This window comes from Electrophorus electricus, chromosome 12, assembly GCF_013358815.1.
Source record: "Electrophorus electricus isolate fEleEle1 chromosome 12, fEleEle1.pri, whole genome shotgun sequence".
In the NCBI taxonomy this organism is placed as follows: Eukaryota; Metazoa; Chordata; class Actinopteri; order Gymnotiformes; family Gymnotidae; genus Electrophorus; species Electrophorus electricus.
The window spans coordinates 8,670,269-8,686,281 of NC_049546.1; the positions used below are offsets into that span (position 1 = coordinate 8,670,269).

A 16,013-nucleotide genomic window follows, 5' to 3' on the forward strand; every position below is an offset into this window, starting at 1 on the left:
TTATATATATATATATATATATATATATATATATATATATATATATATATATATATATATATATATAAACAGCGTGTCGATCACAAATTAAAGTGAGTATAATTTAAATCAGTTTAGTGATTTAATGTTTAGGACACTTATTCTTGATTTAGATCGTTGCATCGCCACAATCATATGAATACAGCTAAAAGCCTTACATTATGGAACCTGAGGAAAAACTGGGAATGACAAGCTGCATGAGTCAAACGTTTTATTTGTACATTTAACAGCCCAGCTTATTATTATTTAATCAAATTTAATCAAACAGACTTGGAGCAACTCTTTTCCTTAATATGCTTAGAAATTGTACATTTCATCTAATGCCCAAGTAATTACACTATAAATAGTATGTACAGTATCAGGTTGATAGACATCTGTACATGTAAAACACTGCAGAAAACCAATTCTCAAAGCATTTACATCAAATTCCCATGTAAATGCAGAGTATCAAAGAATTTAACCCAGGGTTCTTACACTTAAGTTGCATAGGTCCACATCACTGCATGGTTTAATTATTGCCTGTGTAACAAGGGTAACTGATTCATTATAGCATGGATGCAATGGAATATGAACCTGTGCTGTACACAGGTGACTTGAAGAGTTTGAAGTCAGTAAACAGTTCTGAGATTCAGAGCTCTCATGTCCAAGTGTTATTTCTCCATACAGAAAGACAGCATGAAAACAGCATGTTAACATATTCACCTCATTCTTTATGAGCTGAAATCCTATGCTTGAATATGGAAAGCTCCTATACACTATGCAGTCATGTGACCCTAAAAAAGTGTAGTTCAAGCCCTCCTTTAAACTTTTTTTTTTTTTGTAGTCTTTGAACATGACAATACAGTGCAAATAAGAGTATTAAATACATAATACCAAACAACTGAGGTAACAGTAAAAAATCTTAAATAAGCATCAAGACATATGATTAGGTACAGTGGATTATAGTCCAAGTAGACCCAACCATGCATTAAGGTCTTACATGACCTGAAGTGTAAACATATATATAGGCCAAAATCCTGAGATTGTTTTGGGAAGCATAAACAATGTATCTTTGTCTGCTGTAACAGAGATCCAGGGTTTTTTAACCACGTTGTCCACAGATCGGAAGAGGAAGATGATGTTTAACCTACAGCATGCTATGTTCTATTTAAAATCACATAGGCATTCATAATTCATAACAGACATTAACAGAAAAATGACACTGGCCTTGTTAAACATCTGTGATCAGAGTTATACAAAGCAAAGAAACATGATGAAATGCCAAGATTATATATGTGGTCTTGAAAGGTAAAAGTGATTTCCTTTGAGCAGTCAGTGATATCAACATGTCTCATCATTGTGAGCCCACCCAATGTCTGGGATCTGGTCTGCAAATGGCTGCATCGTCCAAGTCAGGTTAGACTTAACATGTTCAGATGCTGAGGAATGTTCTGAATTTGTAGCACCTGTAACAAGACAGTAATAAAAACATAATAAGCAATGTCATATCAATGAGCTGTGAATTTTTTTTTCTTCAAGAGTCATTCATTCATTACAAGATGACATTATCAATGCATTTACCCTGCTCATGATACTTGATTTTGGTTTCACTGAGCTTTGTGCTAACCAAGAGCGCAGACATTTTACACTTCAGTGTCTTCAAATCTACTTTCAGCACAACTGAGATTGTATCACGGATGGAACTAATACAGGAGGAGAAGCACTGAACACCTTCTGTTTGCATGGAGATAGAGTAGGTTGTACACATACCTGGATGGTGATCATCTCCATCGTTAGCAGGACAGAAGCTGCAGGCCTGCTGTGTCCTGCTAGCCGAGCATTGCTCATAAGAAGGATCATGATGTTCTTCTTTGATGGTTATCCTTTTAGCATCCTCTGTAATGAGAACACAAGAAACTTAATTTGTTGGCCACTGAGTCGGCCCCTAAATAAGATTTAGACTTTGTACTTCTGAAGCAATATTTTAAAAGGAAGGAATGCTCATGTCTGTGAGACAGTCAGTGTATTACCCTTGGCCATGGCCAAATCGAACATGTATTGGGTCTCCTGAATCTCATGGTTGGGCAGCAAACCTTTGAGCTGGTTCCTGAGCTCCTTCAGCTTAATATAGAAATGAACCTTGTCCTGAGCACGAGGGAACTGAGCACAGCGTGGACTGGAGGATGGCATTAGGTAACATACCTGTAGGAATACACAAAAATATATAAGTATATTTTTTATATATAATTAAATATATATTTCATGATATTTAATGTTTGCAAGGCCACTAGCAATGTAAAACTGTGAGGTCTCTAGGTCATACTGTTTCGGTGTCTGGAACTTTGTAGGGCTGTAGTCCAAACTCTACGTTCTTGGGTTTCACTCCAAAAATCTCTTTACAGAATATTTCATAAATGCCTGAAATGAAAATGATTTCTTCACATATGATAAATAAACTATAAGGTTTAAATAAGACATTTAAAGGTAAACTTGTCTTACATTTCCCATTGAAGGCTGCAATTCGTGGCTTGTATTTCTGTAGTTTTTCCATAAGTTGTCGGCCTCCTTCTCGAATCTCTTTACTGAGATAAAAAGATAGCTGGCCTTAATCATTATTTTTGTTCACTTTAAACCATTTCTCAGCATCTCTCTTGAAACTACAAGTTTTCTTATTGTAAAAATATCATATTGCATATATTTGAGCCATAGGACCAGTTTCCCAAGCTAGACTTGCCTGAGACTTGAATAAAAAGAATTTCCAAAATAAACGTATTCTAGACTATACTTAACCCATGTATGGGAAACCAGCACTTGATATAATACCACGGATGGATAACTTGGACTTATATTTTTCCCTTACTTTGAGAGGTCTTTGCTCCCAGGTGTAGTCCTCTCTACCATATTAGTGAAGCCAATGCTATACTTTTCTGGCAGAGTCTGATCGTGCATATGGTTCAGTTGCTCATCTGTGAGCCCAGATAAGAACAGGCACTTCCCTATGAGATGGTATATGCACTAATTAGCAACAGCAAACAAACGCAATAAACAAAATAATATTAGAGGACCAAGTAGAGCACAATGCTACATACAAAAATGGTTTCCTGGATTTGGGTAATGCCGTCCTTTGTATGCTGACAACAATCCCGGGTTTATGCCAATCTGCAAAAACCCGTGACATAAGAACAATTGGATCTAATAACACCTGGCAAAATAGACTAACTATAAATGACACAATACTACATGCTCTAAACACTGATGAATGTACATTCACCAATGAAGCATTATTTTCACCAAAGAAGCATTCTATGAGACATTTGACACTCACTATCAGAATGTCCAGATTATAGGTGATGATGTCTGGCAGCTTTTTGGCCATGACCTCTTCCACTGACATGCCATTAAACCTGTCCAGGGTTCTTTTGGGTTTTTTGGCAGCATCTTCTGCATTTGTCTGTTCTTTCTCCTCTTCAGCCTTCTGTCTGGGTGGTCGTCCTCGCTTCTTCCCTTTTTCGTGAGTGGATGCAAGAGCTACAGAGCGCATACAAAAGACTAATTGACATTATTAATCAGAGAAAATGTACTGGTTACGGTTCACTGATTCAGGGGCAGGTCTGAAACAGCACCTGTAGGCTGGACAGTTAGCTGATGGGCGTGATGAACTTGAACTGGATATCGATCTTTATGGACAGCCAATTCATTTATGACTCTGTCCTGTCTGGGCTCCTGCTGGTAATGAAGAGCATTAACCATTGGGCTGTACTGAAGAACGGACTCTGGTTGAAACTGCTGAGTGGACTGGTACCTGGGAAGACAATAAGAGAGAGAGAGAGAGAGAGAGAGAGAGAGAGAGAGAGAGAGAGAGAGAGAGAGAGAGAGAGAGAGAGAGAGAGAGAGAGAGAGAGAGAGAGAGAAAATTGCCATCAATCCTGCCAGTTCAGAAAATGGTGTTCATGTGTGCACCAAAGTTCCATAGAAAATATTAACTTTAATGGGATGGCCACACATATATTGTGTGGTGGATAAAATGTTTTAAGATAAGGGACCTGCGGGCAATCTCCATCTCCTCATGAAGATTCTAGATGAAAACAGATTTCTGATAATCTATATTTCAACACAGGGTTACAAAATGTGCACAATGTCATGTACTTGTAAGAAATTATGTTGAAAGAAAGCTCTATAGACCCTGCAACCCTGAAGCAGTTTGGGTTTACTCACCAATGCTGAAAATACTCCATGGGAATCGTCTGAGATTCATACTGCTTTTCTTCCATCTTAACTGGTGGAATTACTTCAATAGATTGATATTCACGTAGATGTTACTAACATTTTTGTGTTGGTAAGCCTCCTTCCTTTGGAGTTATGTTTACATAACCTAACGCTACATATCTAATTTTCTTTTGCAACACAGATCAACTTCTCTCTAAATACAAAGAGAATGGTTTTGTGCATATGAACAGACCTTGCAAAATGCGTCGATCACTTAGCTAAGGTTAGCTAGCTAGCTACCATTTATACCATTTATAATCTATTATATTGCTAGCTGGCTAGCCCGCTAAATCAAGGACCACAGCATAAGACCATCACGTTTTATGTTCATATCAGAGAGAATCCAAAATCAGAATAGACTCACCTGTCAGAAATACCCTTAGACTTTCGTGAACAGTAGATTCTAGCAAAACAATTGAGAAAGAAAATGGTTTAGCTTCACCTGGCTTCACTAGAATACATGTATCAGTAAGACAAAGCCAGCGTCTATAGACTCGTCAATATAAAAGTCTTTATTCAGTTTGTGATTGAATCTGGCACATAAGCACTGCCAGACTTTGTTGTGAATATGACAAATATCCAGATTGTAATGTGAATATTATTTGAATATTACTTAATTTGTATACATGCTCGTGAACTAAAATAAATAATACGTCTTTATGAGCCTGCATTTTTAAAATTTCTTTCTGAATATCGTTTTATGTGTATTGGTATGTGAAATCAATAAATTGTTTTGAATTTTTTTTTTTTATGGAGAAATTTATATTTACAAGCATATAAATGCTTCCCCACTCTTGGCAGTGGAACAGACCGTTTTCCACGAGTGATTTCATTGGTTAGACAAGAACGGCGTGGACTTTGGACAAACAAGGTGCGTTCAGCGTTTCTGAATAAGTTCTCACTAGCTAGCTAAATTGTTGTTGGAAGTGTTACGATGTAGGAGTACGCTGTTTTTCATCCTAACGATTTAAAAAGGTTGGAGCATGCTTCTTTTCGTGATATTACGTCAACCCGATATTGTTATTGTTGTATTCGAACGGCCTAATACTGGATTGAAGTACGGCTAATGTTTGTAACTAGCTAGGTTAGCTAACCCTAAGTAACGTTATAGGACTGTTCGTATGAACTCCGGTGAATGTCATCCCATATACATTTTATGCTAGTAGCAAGATATTGTTTTGCAAGCTGTACACAGCATAGCTGTCTTACAATATGTAAATGTATCCCAGGCATATATGCAATAATTTGGATGTTCGCTAATATCCCATTTTAATCGCATATTAATATATTTGCCTTTTCAATAATTGTGCAGATTACGTGTTTGAGACCAGAAAAGCATTAGCTAACCTGGCTATATAGCTAATATGATATGGAAAGGTAGCTAGTGTTAGCTACCTAACCTACGGTCCGTAAATCAGTAATTTATACAAATGTTATCATTCATCAAGTTTTTTCATTCTTCGTACAGCATGACGATAACGCGATGCTGTAAATATTTTTTTAATTAAAGAAATCGGAATACGTAATTTTAATGTAAGGAAGAGCAGTGGTAACAGGTATTAACTCTTAACTATTGTTTGCCCAGGTTCTAAAACATCTGCCTATTTGTCTGTCATCTGTAGTCTAACATGCCTGCCGGTGTGTCTTGGCCAAGGTACCTGAAAATGTTAGGTGCCAGTGTGTTATCCATGTTTGCCGGTGCCGAGGTCGTTCATCAGTATTACCGCCCGGATTTGGTAGGATTTCAGAATAGTGCTGCATTTGATCTCTCTTGCATATTTTGATGATTAATCTGAGTTGTTGTTTTTATATAATCTGAGTGTAATTTCTATAGACCATTCCAGAGATTCCCCCCAAACCTGGAGAACTGCAGACAGAACTTCTTGGATTGAAAGCAAAACACGAAGCCTCAGAGAAACATTGATATCATTTTTCTTCTTCTTCTTCTTCTTCTTCTTCTTCTTCTTCTTCTTCTTCTTCTTCTTCTTCTTCTTCTTCTTCTCTCTCTCTCTCTCTCTCTCTCTCTCTCTCTCTCTCTCTCTCTCCCCTCTTGATCTCTTATTTATATATTACACACAAATACAATGTTGCAAATATTTTTCAACTTTTGATTGCTTATTTGTGAATAAAGTTATTCTTACTCTGTTGATTGTCTTAATGTTTTTTTTTTCTTTTTTTCGTGTGTATGAATGTATGTGTATATATAAATTGCACACACAAGATTCTACATAGTTCGTTCATCAGATGGGCAGACAAAATACTTCTGAATTTCTAGTGGGTGAAACCCTAAAACCTATCTCCTAGAACTTGAAAAGCACTTTGCTTGTCCAGGTAATGAAGGACCTTTGTTGGAATTGTCCTGTTTCTCTGGAAACCTTGTGTACTACACCACAGTCTTTATTACTTCTAAAACTTTAACCACAGTACATTGTAGTTACTTCCTGTATAACTGACCATTTCTGTCTACACAATTTAACTACATTGGAATTTGTGTTCTCATAATGCTCACTGATAACAAGGACACAGCAATAGGGAAAAATAATAACAGTATTTGCAAAACTCAATACCAAGGTACAAGCAACTAAAGTAAACTTTGAGGTGTATTTCTTTGTGATTCATGGTACGTTTTATTTTTAAAAAGAGCTGTACACAACAGACCTAGTTATTACTGGTTAATTATCTTAATATAATACTGCCATGGGCATATTGTTACAGGGTGACTTTTATTGTGAAATTAAGTTGTTAACGTCAACCCGGATATCCAAAGTACGTTTTTTATGTGACTGACTGACTGGTCTTGTCAGTAAAAGCTGGTAACCCTCACTGGAGGTATATCAGACCCATGTAGCTAATTACCGCTAAATGCTGTCGAGCGATACAACTAACGGAGAGACGCCTCTGGAAAAGAAAACAACATGCCGACCTTGTGTTTGCCCCTTTCTCGCCTCGTTAGAAGCAAGAACAATATTCGGAAGCTGTTCACAACTAAGGCTTTGAACACGAGAGGTGGAATACGGGTTCTGAGCTCTCGACCGCTGTGGCATGTAAACTGTCGGGGTCCGAAATATCGTCCCACGTCCTGTCATCGAATCCCCATGGAACAGCTGTTATCAGCGAACATGTGTACCAGCTCCTTGAGTGACAAAGATATGACCAATTGGTTGTGGTGTGTTTACAATGAAACCAAAAGGCAAACTGAAGGTGGGTGACTTAATTTCTTCTGAAGAGTCATTACCTCACATGAGATTACATAGTTATTTGGGCTGCTAAAGACGATTATATGGAGTGTATCTCTAAACGTGCATTCTGTCAAAACTAGGCTAGAAAAAAGTATCATTTTAATCGTTTTAAAGGTAGATATATAGGTGAATGCAAAGTAAATTTTAGAATTAACATTGAGAGTTCTATGATTATCTTAATTTCCAGTATCACAAAACAGGTTTACAGGCATATGTGAAATATAAATTCCAGTAGTGATTATAGGTGTCTATCCTGTTAATAGACTAGGTCAAGACAGTTTCTTTTGCAGTCCTTTTAACACAGTGAAGCTATTTTGCATTTAAAAAGAGGGTGGTTTCAGTAAATGAGTATTTCTTGAACTCCAAAATAGAACCATGATGTAATTTCCCCCCTCCACCCAGATTTAATCCCAGTGATATCAAACAACTTTGTGAATCCTGACACCATCTTCGCCAACAATGAGATGAGCTTGCAAGATATCGAGATCTATGGCTTTGACTATGACTACACTTTGGCCTTCTATTCCAGCCACCTCCACACTCTGATCTTCAACATTGCTCGAGACATTCTCATCCACGAACACAGGGTCAGTACTGAAGGGCTCGCCATCCCCTGCATGGTCATTGAAGGTGCACAGGTTTAAGATTAGCCCTAGAAACACTTTTATTTACTTGTTAACCTTATTTGTGACAAATAAACCAAACTTGAACTTATTTAAATAATAATGAAATTATTATTATATGAACTTTAATAGTGGCATAGTGTAGTGGGTAACAATGCTGCCTATCCTGTGGGGGACAGGAGTTGAAACCCTGTCCGGGCAAGTGCTCTATGCTATATCAATAAGAATCCTTTGACAAGACTCCTATCGCTACACTCGCCTACCTCTGTAACATGATTTTAAGTCACTCCGGACAAGAGCATCTTCCAAATATGTAAAATGTAATTGACACAATAAGGAGATTAGAGAGTGCCTGTTACCCATCAGAGATACTGAATTATAGTTGGAATGGGGGATATTATGTGACAAAGATGGAAGTCTCCAGAGTAATGTGTAACCTTTTTTAATTTCTCTTTGGTCCAGTATCCTGAAGGACTGAAGGAATATGGATATATCCCTGATTTTGTGGTTCGGGGGCTACACTATGACGTTCAGAAGGTGTGTAACTGTTGCTACTAATGATTCATGAAAGGTGCTCTTTGATTTGTTGAGATTGTAAATAATATGGCCTGATCATCCTGAGCTCCATATCCTGTTTTTAGGCTTTACTAATGAAGATTGATGCTTTTCATTACATTCAGCTGGGAACAGTCTACAGGTACAAGTTGTAATGGACAAGTTGTAATCCCTTTAGCACACTGTAGTCATTAACAAATGTGTTGTATTGTTGTTTTTCATGCAATATGTGGATATCCATGTGTTTTTGCTTTTGGAGGGGGCTCCATCCTGTGCCAGATAAAGAAGTCATTGCTATGTATGAGGGCTCCCACGTACCCCTGGAGATCATGAGTGACTTTTATGGCAAGGTTGGTGACCTATGCAGGTCTGGTTTCCCAAAATGTCATATGACTAAGAACAAGAGTTATCCCTCTGAATCTTTACTTTAACAGTTAAAAATTCTATTAACTAGTTATCCTATTACTCTTTTTCATTAAAGAGCACAAGAATAAGTTTATATTTGGCTTATTTATAGTAATTTTGTGTAGATACAATCTGTGTCATTCACTACTGTTCAGAGTTCCCATGGACACACTATGAAGCAGTTCATGGACATCTTCTCACTGCCTGAGATGACCCTGCTTTCATGCGTCAATGACTACTTCATGAAGCACAACATTGACTATGAGCCCGTGCATCTCTACAAAGATGTCAAGGTTAGACCAGAGAACCAAACAAGCTAGCATTATACACAATGTTGAAAAAATCATATCAGTTCAAGGCAAATGATGTATAAAATGATGTATCATCTCCAAAAATCAGTTACATCTTGTGCCAATGACAACAGTACAGTTACGTATTATCCAAGTAATCCTTAGCTTTAAATGTTAATTTGTGTCATTTGTGAGCCATGTTTTTAGCATGGAAAACAGCAATCTAATTTTGGTATTGCGTGCCTGCCAGTGCCATCTGGGCCTTCTCTTCTGGGGGTGATGATTCAGGGAAGATTGATGGCTGATGAACTCACAGTTTTGAAAGGTTCTGTAGATCTGAAAAAGAGCAGTAGGGACAGCTTCATCTTTCTCTTCTCTTAGGAAAAAACATTTAGAATTGTCACTATGTATGAGGTAAATTAATGAGACAGCACACAGAAAGGTGACCTACAGGGCAGCCTGTCGGTCTCTCTGGGGCCTTTTGATGCAGCACACTGGGCCTTTGTTCTCAGCCATGATACTTTATGTCTGTTTTTTTGTTCTTTTATTCCAGGAGGCCATAGGAGATGTCCATGTGAAAGGAATTATGTATCGAGCTGTGGAGGCAGATATCGGTAATATTAAATGCCTTTGTTGTTCAACACCAAAAGTTCCTTACATAAATTCAACAAACAGAGCCCTGAATTGTATTTGTGAATACTGGGTCTCTGTGTCATGTCAAGGCTTTTGATAGCTTATAAAGTGTGTGTTTAGGTCTAACTAAGGCATAAACATAATCACTTCAGTATATCACTTCCACACCTTTATTTTATTTATTTGGTTTCCTCAAAAAATGGTTTTGCAGAGAAGTATATCTGTTATGGTGAACAGACCCATGCTGTTCTAAGGAAGCTTTCAGAAAATGGAAAGAAGATGTTTCTAATCACCAACAGCCCCCTGGATTTTGTGTAAGTGCAAAGACGTTCCATTCAAGATTTGCTTTTGGTTAGGTTTTAAGTAATGTTTTTGCTTAAGTTTTATACGTTATATGGATAAAAATCCTGTCTGTCTGGACAGACCTTGCAAATGTGTTTCTTTCAGTAATGTGCCTCCTGTCATGTTTTTTCAAACTGGTATGGCATTGTGATCCTGTCACTCTTTAGAGATCGGGGAATGAACTACATCATTGGAAAAGACTGGAGGGACCTATTTGATGTGGTCATAGTGCAGGCCGACAAGCCAGGTTTCTTTAATGACCGTAGAAAGTGAGTTCCAGGAAACACAGCCAGTAATTCAGTTAAAATTGGCAATTGGTGAATGAGAATTGTATGAATGACATTCTGTCACAGTAAAAGTACTTTGGACTTTTCCTCATGCTGTGTCTTGGCACATTTGTCTGTCCGAACCATGACAGCTCCAGAATTGTGCACAAGTATCATTTTGTTTGTGTTTGGTTGTGTGTCTGGTTTTTCCTAAAGGCCATTCAGACGAGTTACTGATAAAGGAGTGTTGCTGTGGGACAGGATTCACCACCTGGAGAAGGGGCAAATTTATAAACAGGTGCAGTGTGCCCTTTGGGCTAAACCTAAAAATGGCAGCGACTGGAAATGTAATCATGCTGTGTGCCTCCAATGTTCTTGGACTTGTTATCTTGTACATTCTGAATGGAGCACGTAAGTTTTGCTGCTGTAATGTGTGCATGTTTTTCCCATATTTTTAGTGACTGAGAATATCTGTTTCCAGGGAAACTTGTATGAGTTCTTGAGACTTACTGGCTGGAGGGGATCAAAGGTTTTGTACTTTGGTGACCACATCTACAGTGACCTTGCTGTAAGCAACCTATAAGTACACACATACTAAACCATCAAAAACAAAAAATTTCTGCTGAGCACCACTGATCTCTCTTGTTAGCCTTACTCTAATTTGCATTTTTGAGGCCATACAAGATTAACATTGGCATGTTAACAACAAATGCAAGAGAGAAGACAAGCGAGGTAGACAATAATGAGACAATGCTCACACATCGTTGTTCCAAAGAGTGTAGTATTATTGACAATAATTGGAGAAAGGTCATGGCAACCAAGAGACCAACAGTGCAACAGTACAGTTTCCCATGGAAAACATTACATGCTAATTACTGAGTACCTCAGAGTCATGAGCTAATGCTGAACTGAAATCTACCTTGTGAAGGTGTAGAATTATGTATAGTTAGGAGTGGTGTGTGTGTTTAGGACCTGACACTGAAGCACGGCTGGAGGACAGGGGCGATCATCCCTGAATTACGGAAGGAAATCAAGATCATGAACACAGAGGAGTATGTGCATACCATGACTTGGCTGCAGAGTCTGACCAACCTGCTGGAACACATGCAGGTGGGACCACTGGGGGGCGCTCACAAGGACATCATGAATCCATATTTAGAGTGTGAGGAATCCAAAAGATGAATCATTAAACAAAACATATAAATATTATTGGGGTTGTAATCAGTGCAATATATAATGTTGTGTTGTATATGATATAGTGCCACACCACGTATTACTAATTTAAAGAACTGTTTCCTTTTTGCATGCATTTTAATATTCCTATGAAATTCACTGTAGATTTTGCGTTACATATGCCACTGCAAAAAGATTCTATTTCGGGTAAAACGATTCTGTGAATTGTACAGGTCTTTGTTGAAACATTGCTTTCACTATATGTAACAGGTGCACCGAGATGCAGCCTCACAGGCAGTGATTCAGCAGTGGGTCAGAGAGAGAGAAGACATGAGGTAACCCAGCAACTGCACCTCACATCACTTACTTCTTCACACTTTTTGTAGCATGTTCTACATGTTTCTCAACAGTGTTTTTAAGTGTATACAATATGTACGTGACATATTTTTTGCATAGATAGTATATAATATATATTTTTAAATAAATGACACGTGGAAATGTATATCAGTGCACATGAGTCTCTTTTTCATTTTGATGTGAGGCACCTGTTCCATTTGCATTTGCAGGTCTCGGGCAAAAAACATCTTCAACGCTCAGTTTGGGAGTCTGTTCCGCACATATCACAACCCAACCTACTTCTCCCGCCGTCTGTCACGCTTTGCTGACATCTATATGGCTTCCATCAGCTGCCTGCTCAACTACGACCTCCAGTACACCTTCTACCCGAGACGTACCCCACTGCAGCACGAGGCCCCCTTCTGGCCAGAGCAGACAAGTGCAGGGGCTATGAACATACCCTTCCAGAACCATGGGACAGGATTAAAGTAGAACTGTGGGAATAACAGGTGGCATTATTTTTACCTAGCAAAATGTGATCATCATAGCAAAATGCTGCTGTTTAAGTACAGACACAGACACATCAGCCACACAAATGTGGTCTTTTATTTTTTGATATTGGAGATGAGATGACCATGCAATTACCAATTATCAATTCAAAGCACCATGCAATTCCCAATGTAATGACAAAGACATTACTGCTGCACACACACACACACACACACACACAAATAACTGGGACTATTTGGTTTCTCTTTTGCATGCTTTACCTTTAGATGGCAGAATTCAGCAATTCAGCTAAGCATGTCACAATCGTGCAGCTGTGCAGTAAAATCATCGGTCAAGGGTTCACATTCAGTGTTGAATGTTAGAAAAAGAATGTGATAGTGGGTCATCCTCCATCAGACGTGCAAAGCAGCTATAGCTTTTTAGTATTTTAAGCTGTCACTACCTTGTTTTTAGATTTACAGTATACCTGATTCTGTGTGAATGTTTTGTCTTCAGTGACTGGCTCTTTATTAACTATAGTTTAAAAGAATATTTTTGAATTGTTTTTTTTATTATGTTGCTGAATGATTAGCTGTTTCTGGATAATGTGCATAAGAGAGTTGTGGAGATTTTATAATAAGCAATAGCTCCTCTTTGTATGCAGTGCATTATAGAAGCCCAGTTCGGCTCATAGAAATTGTTCATGTCTTCTGTTCATGCATGCTAAAACGGGCATATGTAGAATATAACTGTCCCTTTTTTGCTCTGATGCTACCAGCATCTTGGATCCAGACCCTAACAATAGCCCAGGGATGGATAATTCTAGAGACCCACAGGACTGCACTGTTGACATAAATAGCTTTTCACTGTGCAATTGCCGTGACTCCAAAACATTGTAGTAGTTGTCGCTACTTGTGGCAGTAGTACTGGTATCTGACCAGAAAACCCAGTGCGTATCCTGTCAAAGTAAACCATAATCTGAAATACTGCATTTCTTTTCATAACATCTGTCCTTGCGTTGTAAACAGGAACTTATCAGCCCCAATTTTCCATTGTGGAGTGAACTGTTTGGTATGCACAATTTCTAGCAAGTTACAAAGGTATATGGAAAGCTGCATATAAATTATTCAGATTTACAGTTGAAACCTTGTCTTATGTTTTAAATGCCTTTCATTCTTTATGTATCCAGTGTATTCATGTACTGTATGATTTACACAGTAGTTTTAAAAAAATACCCTAATTATTGAATGTGTATTGACTCTCAAATTGTGTAACTGTGTAATGTCATTACAGTAGAGCTTTGAGTTTTTAAAATGTAAAGTGTAAGTGTGCATTTTCATTCTACAGAATCTAGGGCTGGATTCACAAGAATCATAAGATAAACAATAAGAGGTTCACAAGTTCTTAATTGCAGTTCTCTTAAAACTTAAACATTTCTCAAATATTCTCTTATAAAAATCTTTATTTTCTTATGTAGACTATGCCATAACTAATTTGTTACATAACCAATTGCATTTTCCAGTTTACCATAAATGATGTGAAATACATTTTTAATTTGTATTAACCATTATTTGGTATATACAATATAATCCACTTAGAACACAGCAAGATGGAGGAAAAACATCAAACTAGTGTTAAAAAAACCTATACATGATGGTGGAGGAAATAGAACGTAAAAAGAATGTAGGCCGTATTTCCAAAAATGTATACTTTGAGTAAATTAGTATTTACCTTGTCAGTGCTTACAGTATGTAGACAAGTATGTAATCGTTAAGAAAATATATAAGAGCATTTTTTTTCCAAGAATAACACTTGATGTTAGAATTGTTTTCTATGAGAAAAGTTTAGAAAAAACATTTCTTGTTTTTTTTAAGAATAAGATTTTTTTTTCTGAAGTGTGAAATTAAGAAAAAAATATATTTAAGAAAATGTTCTTTCTTAAGGCACGTTCATGATTCCGGCCCCTGATATTATATATATTATATCTGGTTATCCAGTTGTCATTTTGCTTCATTTCAACATAGCACAGTACACATGTTCTCATCACAAGGCAGCTGCTTAAACAGCTTTATACATAATGGTGTCTTCATATATAAATTAATACAGTTCCTTTTTGTATTTGCACCATGAATTTAAATGGTTATTTTGCTTTTTTTCATAACTGAAAAGGGACAGATTGGGCTGAAGGACCTCCCTAGACACAATAGCCTTGAGTCAAAACAGTATTTTGTGGTTATTTTGACTTTTTGCATGGTTTACTGTATTTCTTTTTTGTGAAACCATTATTTGCAATAGATCATATTTTAGATGTATTTATTAAAGCTTCCATGTTTCTGATGACACCATCAATATCAAATGTATTTCTTTCACCTGGCACTTGCTGTCAGATATTTGTCAGTTCTTGGTGCTTCTGAATGGGGTTTCCTCCTTTTAAAAAGGTACACTGATACTCACTACAAGTCTTCTGTGAAACCTATGTTTCTTTGCTCAGTTTGTTTATGGTTGTCTTCATCCCATCTAGATTTCATTAATAAGATGCAATCTTAAAGTTGCTTCTTTACACTGCCAGGCAATTTGTCAAATGATTAATGAACAGGACCACAGATTACTTGCTTTTTGGGGGAGCCTGGGCCCAACAATGGAGAACATCACCTTTCCCATGTATAAGGACTTGATGACATTAGTGAGTTTGGAGCCCACTCTTTTTCCAAGAATGGGATACAGCATCCTTTCCTATTTCTTGTATATGTTTAACATTTTTTTCTATTTTTAATAATTTATTAGTAAATGTGATTGTTTTGATGCTGGAGAACCCATGTTTTCAACATGAATCTAATTTTTCTCAAGTTAGCAATGTCTAATGATAGCCTTGCGTAAGGCTGAGCAATTAGAGGCAGTACGCAAACACTGAGAATAGGAACATGTATTAAGGGCAAATCCAGAATTGCAGTCAGAACAAAGGTCCAGGGTCAAAGTGCCAGGGGAATCAGATAATGAAACAGAACTGGAGCATGTGGTATGAACACATGAAGGCTAAACACTATACAAGGAACCGGAGAAACTAAAGACGAAAACAAGGCATAAGCATGAGAAACACACATACAAAACCCAAATGTCTAATATCCAGCAGTACTTCTAGCACCAAACAATGACCAGTAACCAGATAGGGAAAATACAGGGCTTAAATACACAAGATACTAAAGACACCTGGCGCTGATTACACAGGGCAGGGATAAAAAAGCAGACGAGAGTGTAAGGTGTGGCTGAGGTGGGGATCAGAACCAAAACAAACATAAAGCTCGTGGCTGGACAAGAAACCAAAAGAACATGGCGAGGCATCGTCGGGGAACCACGATACCAGAGGAGGGACAAGTGTGA

At 37.6% G+C, this 16,013-nt stretch overlaps 3 protein-coding genes across 7 annotated transcripts; 2 read left to right on the top strand and 1 right to left on the bottom strand.

The window, feature by feature from the left end:
- Positions 1–236: 236 nt before the first annotated feature.
- Positions 237–4,761, bottom strand: tdg.2 (thymine DNA glycosylase, tandem duplicate 2). 4 transcript variants are annotated; one of them, XM_027024534.2, is made up of 11 exons: positions 4,649–4,761; positions 4,234–4,294; positions 3,642–3,820; positions 3,344–3,546; positions 3,108–3,177; positions 2,879–3,014; positions 2,518–2,600; positions 2,342–2,436; positions 2,049–2,220; positions 1,789–1,914; positions 237–1,484 (listed from the first exon to the last, which is right to left on the bottom strand). In XM_027024534.2, the coding sequence occupies exons 2-11, from the start codon at positions 4,287–4,289 to the stop codon at positions 1,360–1,362; spliced, it is 1,245 nt and encodes a 414-aa protein (XP_026880335.2). In that variant the 5' UTR covers positions 4,290–4,294; positions 4,649–4,761; the 3' UTR covers positions 237–1,359. The 4 variants fall into 4 exon arrangements, with proteins under 4 accessions (XP_026880335.2, XP_026880333.2, XP_026880334.2 ...); XM_027024532.2 differs by having other exon boundaries at positions 4,234–4,306; XM_027024533.2 differs by having other exon boundaries at positions 4,234–4,438.
- A 370-nt stretch (positions 4,762–5,131) lies between these two features.
- Positions 5,132–6,290, top strand: c12h12orf73 (chromosome 12 C12orf73 homolog). Of its 2 annotated transcripts, none has more exons than XM_027024569.2 (3): positions 5,132–5,155; positions 5,907–6,020; positions 6,119–6,290. In XM_027024569.2, exons 2-3 carry the CDS (start codon positions 5,913–5,915, stop codon positions 6,206–6,208), a joined length of 198 nt encoding a protein of 65 aa, XP_026880370.1. In that variant the 5' UTR covers positions 5,132–5,155; positions 5,907–5,912; the 3' UTR covers positions 6,209–6,290. The 2 variants fall into 2 exon arrangements, with proteins under 2 accessions (XP_026880370.1, XP_026880369.1); XM_027024568.2 differs by lacking the exon at positions 5,132–5,155 and adding an exon at positions 5,162–5,259.
- Positions 6,291–7,086: 796 nt separating this feature from the next.
- On the top strand, positions 7,087–14,965 carry nt5dc3 (5'-nucleotidase domain containing 3). The gene is made up of 14 exons (XM_027024574.2): positions 7,087–7,485; positions 7,926–8,110; positions 8,609–8,683; positions 8,788–8,843; positions 8,961–9,051; positions 9,262–9,399; positions 9,950–10,010; positions 10,241–10,343; positions 10,539–10,640; positions 10,854–10,935; positions 11,119–11,205; positions 11,607–11,747; positions 12,081–12,145; positions 12,377–14,965. Exons 1-14 carry the CDS (start codon positions 7,200–7,202, stop codon positions 12,636–12,638), a joined length of 1,734 nt encoding a protein of 577 aa, XP_026880375.1. The 5' UTR covers positions 7,087–7,199; the 3' UTR covers positions 12,639–14,965.
- Positions 14,966–16,013: the final 1,048 nt, after the last annotated feature.